General features: G+C 55.2%; 1 protein-coding gene across 3 annotated transcripts in view; it reads right to left on the bottom strand.

Moving 5' to 3' along the window:
- Positions 1–847: 847 nt before the first annotated feature.
- Positions 848–6,491, bottom strand: part of LOC113959815 (olfactory receptor 51G2-like) — a 10,939-nt gene continuing 5,295 nt past the window's right edge. Inside the window, exons 1-2 of one of the 3 annotated variants that reach the window (XM_027669079.1) lie at positions 6,410–6,491; positions 848–2,337 (exon numbers count right to left, since the gene is read on the bottom strand). In XM_027669079.1, coding sequence (XP_027524880.1) covers positions 1,335–2,309 — 975 coding nt within the window. In that variant the 5' untranslated portion in view covers positions 2,310–2,337; positions 6,410–6,491 and the 3' untranslated portion in view covers positions 848–1,334. Of the gene's footprint in view, positions 2,338–2,999; positions 4,377–6,409 lie in introns of those variants that run through there. The other 2 variants (XM_027669080.1, XM_027669081.1) reach the window with 2 other exon arrangements.

The raw sequence follows: 6,491 nt of genomic DNA, 5'->3' as shown, positions 1-6,491 counted from the left end.
AATTATACTTGGCAAGACTGAGGGACTCAAAGACATCCAAAAGAGATGGAAAAGAGCTGTTTCAGGGACGTGTCTTGTGGTTTAACCCCAGGCAACAGCCAAGCCCCAGCAACCCCTTGGTCACTGCCCCACCAGTGGGATGAGGGAGAGAACTGGAGTGGGGACAGGTGGATAACCAGTGAGTTGGCATAAAGACACTTTACTAGGGAAAGCAAAAGCCACACACACAAGCAAAGCAAAACAAGGAATTAATTCCCTCTTCCATGGGCAGCAGGTGTTCAGCTCCTCTAGGACAGCAGGGCCCTCTCACCTGTAACAGTGACTTGGGTAGACAAAGAGCATCAACCCAAATGTCCCCCCCTTCCTCCTTCTCCCCTGCCCTTCATATACTGGGCACGTTGTCCTATGGACTGGGATATCCCCTGGCTCGGTTGGGGCCACCTGTCCCAGATGTGTTTCCTCCATACTTCCCACACCCCCCCAGCCCAGCCATCTCCCCAGTGGGGCTGTACCAGGGGCAGGAAAGGCCTTGGCTCTGGTGAGCTCAGCACTAACAAAACCATCTCTGTGTTCTCAGCCCTGTGTTCAGCACAAAACAAACACAGCCCCACACCAGCCCCTGTGACTTAAATTAACTCAACCCCAGCCTCAAGCAGCACAACACAGCACTTCAGGGACGGATGGAGGCTGAGACTGTCCAAGCCCCTCAACAGGACCTGCCCAGAACTGCTCTGTGCTCAGGCTCTGGACTGAGCTGCACCCTGGGGGATGTTTCCAGTTGAACAGCTAAGGGCTGGGACAGCCAGGGTGGCTCCCAGCTCCTGGCCCAAGCCCTGTCCTGTGCAAGGGTCTCTCAGTGAAGGTCACACCCTGTTATCTGCTACAAGTTTGTCTCACATGTGATGGAGGTTCCTCAATTCCCCCCCTATGACTTGGAAAGACAAAGTCATGCAGCCCATGTTTCTTTAATTGTCTCCCTCACTGGGGTTCCACCTGGATGTTTCATTAATGCTTGGGGTGTTCACAGGCTGCTGGAAGGGATGAAGGCATCATCCTGGGACACAACAGGGAAGTTCACAGCTCTGGGTTGGGAGACAGCATCTGAGTGGATCTGCAGTTCTTTCCTCTGGCAGTGACCTGCTGTGTGGATGGAGCACCAAGGAACCAGCCCACCAGCTCTGAGTGAGAAACCAGTCCAAGAGCTTTGACCAAGAAAGCAGTCCAAGAGCTCTGACCAAGAAACCAGTGAACCAGGTCTGACCAAGAAATCAGCCTGCTGTCCCTGACTGAGAAACCAGTCCAGCAGCACTTTCTGGCAGAGCTGGTGGGGGAAGCTACCAGTCAGCCCCACTGCTCCTGCGCAGGGCCCTGAGCAAGGCCTCGCGGATGTGGCTGGATTTGATGCTGTAGATGATGGGGTTCAGGGCGGGGGGGATGAGGAGGTAGGTGTAGGCCACCAAAGCGTTCACCAGAGGGGGAACGTTCTTCCCAAAGCGGTGGATCATGGACAGGCCGATCATGGGGATGAAGAACACCAGGACAGCACAGATGTGGGACACACACGTGTTCAGGGCCTTCAGACACTCCTCCTTGGTCGCGAGGCTGACGACGGTTTTGATGATGAGGATGTAGGACAGCACGATGAAGATGAAGTCCATCCCCACCGTGGACAAGAGAATGATCATGCCATAGAAGACATTGACCTTTATATCTGCACAGGCCAGGTTCATGATGTCGGGATGGAAGCAGAAGGAGTGGGACAGCTCCGTCTTCCCGCAGTAGGTCAGTCTCTTGAGCAGGAAGGGAATGGGAAGGAGGGAGACCATCCCCCTGAGCACGATGGCCAGGCCTATCTTTGTGACAGTGGCCTTGGTCAGGATGGAGGGGTGTCTCAGGGGGCGGGAGATGGCAATGAAGCGGTCGAAGGCCATGGCCAGGAGCACGGAGGACTCGATGAAGGACAGGATGTGGATGAAGTACATCTGGGCGAGGCAGGCATCGAAGCCGATGCTGCGCAGGTTGAACCAGAAGAGCCCCAGCGTGGTGGGCAGGGTGCACAGGGCCAGGCCCAGGTCGGTGACCGCCAGCATGCACAGGAAGTAGTACATTGGCTCGTGGAGACTTTGGGTCCTCCTGATGATGAACAGGATCATGCAGTTCCCCAAGAGAGCAGTGAGGTAGAGAGCACAGAAAGGGATGGAGATCCAGGGGTGAAGGGCTTCCAGGCCTGGGATGCCCAGCATGAGGAAAGCTGAAGGCTGATGGAAGGAGCCATTGAACTCCCACGTGGCACGTGAGTCCTGCTCCATCCCAGCTCAGCTCTTGCATGGACTAGACCTAAAACACACCAACAACACAAACTCCAGGTAGTCGGACTCTGCACTGAATAGAGAAGCTGCACATCCCTCCACCTCCCCTCCAACCTGAGCGGGCACCCACGTGCTGTTTGGACACTGGCACAGTTACCACGGTGTCAAGTGTGACTGCACTCCTGTTTATCCATTAAATCCTAGAATGAAGGAAATGGATGGACATTGTTTCTTGAAAAAGAAAAAAAATAAAAACTTCAGAATGGAAGAGAAAACCTTCCTGGTGAGCAACACTGCTCCAAGTTGTCCCCAAATTCCAGAGTTTGAGATGCTTTGTTGAGTGGGCAAATGCCTTTTCTGTGATCATCCCAGCCAAGACCAAGCTGCTAAGATAAGAATTCTTTTTGATGACAACTGGGTGAAAAAAATGGTGACATTTTAACTCTGATACCTCTTATTTAGGAATCAACCTTGGAAACAAATGCAGAATTTCTTGGCCCTGGCCCAGGTTGCCCAGAGAAGCTGTGGCTGCCCCTGGATCCCTGGAAGTGTCCAAGGCCAGGTTGGACGGGGCTTGGAGCAACCTGGGCTGGTGGAAGGTGTCCCTGCCCGTGGCAGGGGTGGCACTGGATGGGCTTTGGGGTCCCTTCCATCCCAAACCATTCTGGGGTTCCAGGATGTAAAATGTACCAGAAAATCAGGCACTCAGCCTCTCCTGCTCCTGGCTCAGAGGATGGGCCCCATGGGAAGGAGGATTTTCAGTGGCTCTCACATCCAAGCTGTTGCTCCTTTCACAATCCCACTGCCATGTGCAGAGAGAGGAGCAAAACCCCACCTGGGTGGTGCCTGTGAATTTATCAATAACAAGCAAACACAAGACAAAGCACAAGATGTTGCAGGTTCAGAGCCCTGGGGAGGGTCCAGGGAAGGTCTCTGAGTCTGGACTGGAGGGCAGGGAAATGTGGGAAATGGTGGGGGTTTTACACAGGGATCAAGAGTAGGAGGTGAGTGAAGGCTTTATGGAAATCCAGCAGTGTCTGCTCCGGGGAGTTCAGCAGGAGTCTGCTGGGATGGGTGGGGTTGGAGCAGTGCTCTGGAGTAAGAGACCAAGGAGAAAGGCTTGTTCAGCTTGGAGAAGGGAAGATGTGCAGGGAGTCACCACCAGCTTTCCCCTACCTCCTGGGAGGCACCAAGGAGGCTGCACCAGGCTCTTCAGAGCTGAGCATGGCAGGAGGATGAGACAACAGGTATAAGCTGAAACAAGAGGGGTTTAGACTGGATAAAATGAGAAATGTTTCCCCATCAAGCATTGGAGCAGGTTGTCCAGAGGCTGCACATCTCCATCCTCAGAAGTTTTCAAGACCCAACTGGTCAAAGCCATGAACAGCCCTGTCTGACCTCACAGCTGGCCCTGTCTGGAGGCTGATGTTGGACTAGAGATCTTCTGAAGTGTCTCCAACCTGAATTATTCAGCAAACCTCTGAGCCTCACACATTCCAGGTTCCTACACTTATGTGACAAAGCACCCAGCAGAGATGCTGGAGAGGCTGTTGGGGTCCCCGAGCCCCCTCAGTGACAAAAGGACTCTCTGGGTGGGTGGAAGAAAGCAGCAAATGCACAAAACAAGAGCTAATTAAAGGAAAAGAGTATTTGTAGCTTCAGTCTTTCTGCACCTTGTGTAGGATGTGAAACACGCAGGTCACAGAGGGCCTGATCTGAGAGCCAGGGGGTTAAATGTAACACAGCTCATCTTTGAATAACACACAGCTCTTCCATGACGCATTTATTAGAGCCCTAATATGATTTTGCTTCATTAGAGTCTCAGTTTGAGAGTCTAACGTGACAATAAATCCCAAAGCTTAGCAAGGACAAACGTCTTCCTGCTCCAGGGCAAAAGCAACATGTAAATTATGGGAGCTGGGGAAAATCCTAAGTCATTTACTTTCCTCCAGGCAGGGCAAAGACACTCTTTGGTGTCAGGAATCACCTTGACCTGCAGCCCTTCTGTGTCAGGAGCTGAGGGCACAATCACAGCCCTTCTTCAGGAGAGCCTTGGGGGCAGCTCAGACGTGGCTGGGCAGCCAGGGCCTTCCCTCACCCATCCACAGCACTTGATGTGACCAAGGGAGACTGTCCAGAGGTCCCTCAGGTCCTCACTGGTGGCTCAGAGCTCCCCAAAGGTAAGAGCTGCCCCTTCCTGCCAACCCAACACTGTCTGGAGGGTGGGGAGGCCCTGGCCCAGGTTTCCCAGAGAAGCTGTGGCTGCCCCTGGATCCCTGGAAGTGTCCAAGGCCAGGTTGGACGGGGCTTGGAGCAACCTGGGCTGGTGGAAGGTGTCCCTGCCCCTGGCAGGGGTGGCACTGGATGGGATTTAAGGTCCCTCCAACCCAAACCATTTCATAATTCCATGATCTGAGCAGTGAAATCAACCTGCCAACTCCTGCAGTTCAGGCTCATCTGGGGGCTGGGTTAAAAACCTAAAAAATTCCAAAAAACTCCAGGCCTGTGTGTCTGCCTGACTGTCCCCAAGAGCAGCTCCAAGAGCAGCTTCGGGCAGGGGTCCAGAGCTCTCAAAGACACTGAGGTGCAACAGTTTTCCAGGAATACTGAGGCAGATAAAAGGGAGACGCTGTTGGAGTACAGTGGGAAAGAAAGGACAGGTGAGAACTCCCTGGGTCTGTAGGGGAGGCTCCTCCTACAAGAAAACCCCCACTTAAACCTGACTTTGTCAGACACCAGCAACTCTACCACACTACAGAAGTTACTCCGAAATAGGATTTATTCACTCTGCTCCTCTCTGAGCTGCTCTGGTTTGTTTTGTGCTCCAACACTGATCCCACTCCAAAGTGGTTTTACCCCTCCATGCTTTATGTGTGTCCATAAATGCTATAGATAAATATATACACATATAACTACAAAAAGGATAAACAGCCACACATGCTGGTTCCTGTGTATGTACATTTACATGTGTATGGATAACATAGCACAACCCGTGGGACACACATCTCTTACAGAATCACACAATGGCAATCAGTTAGGTCAGAAAAGATCTCCCAGCAGACTATCATGGGATGGCAATTGCACCTTCCTCACTGCAGACAAGCCCTGAGGAGGAAGCAAACCTCCAGTTCCTGGAGGATATCAAGGGAAAGATTCCTGGCAGCCCCTGGGAGGTGACTGTGGCATCCTGCCACAGAGAGGGGGCTGTGCCCTGCTCAGTGCCCGAGGTGTTGCTGCTCCCCAGGACCACCCCAGCCTGCTCGGGGGAAGGGGTCAGGCACCAAGGCAGAAGCTTCATGAAGGACATGGAGCTGTCCCTGCTTTTCCAGCCCTCAAAATTTCCACCTCCTGATTTCCTGCCTGTCCTCGGCCCTGATTTTCACCAATAACTCAAAGCACTGGTGCTTTAAGGGTTCTTGTCAGCGTAGGCAGGAGCAGAGCCTTGGGAGCCGGGGCCGGGGAGGATGAGACTCAGAAATCTGCTCCTTTCCCAAGAGGAGCCGTTGCTATTTTCACAACGGCACCGCCGCCAACTCAAGCAACGAGCGAGGGCTCGGCAAAGGGGCTCTGGGGACGCAACACCCACGGAGCCCGATTTCTGTCGACTTCAGAGGCGAGGGCAGGGACGTGCCGCTCCCACCGCCCGAGGGTGGCAGAGCAGGGGGCTCCCGCACAGAGCCCTCGGCACGACCCGCGGCACCGCGACGGCCCGACCTGCCCCGGCGAGGTGCCATCCACCCACCTGCCCCGGAGAGGTGCCATCCACCCACCTGTCCCGGAGAGGTGCCATCCACACACCTGTCCCAGCGAGGTGCCATCCACCCACCTGTCCCGGAGAGGTGCCATCCACCCACCTGTCCCGGCGAGGGGCCATCCTCCCACCTGTCCCGGCGAGGGGCCATCCACCCACCTGCCCGGAGAGGTTCCATCCCCCCACCTGTCCCGGAGAGGTGCCATCCACCCAGCTGTCCCGGCACATCCCTCCCGGAGGGTCCCTCGGACCTGCCGAGCGGCACCTCGGCCACACACCCCCCCGAGCCGGTGCCCCCCGAGCCGCGGGAGCGGAGGGACGGGCAGCGCTGCCCGCCCGGGGCACTCACCGAGCGGGGTCCGGGGGCTCTGGGCCGGCACGGGCAGCGCGGCCCCGGCGCGATGCTGAGGCAGGACCCGAATCCCCGTCCC

Source organism: Corapipo altera, unplaced genomic scaffold (assembly GCF_003945725.1).
Source record: "Corapipo altera isolate COAL_440 unplaced genomic scaffold, ASM394572v1 189, whole genome shotgun sequence".
NCBI classification, from domain to species: Eukaryota; Metazoa; Chordata; class Aves; order Passeriformes; family Pipridae; genus Corapipo; species Corapipo altera.
The sequence above is the reverse complement of the archived record's forward strand: the minus strand, read 5'-3'. Positions and strand labels throughout refer to the sequence as shown.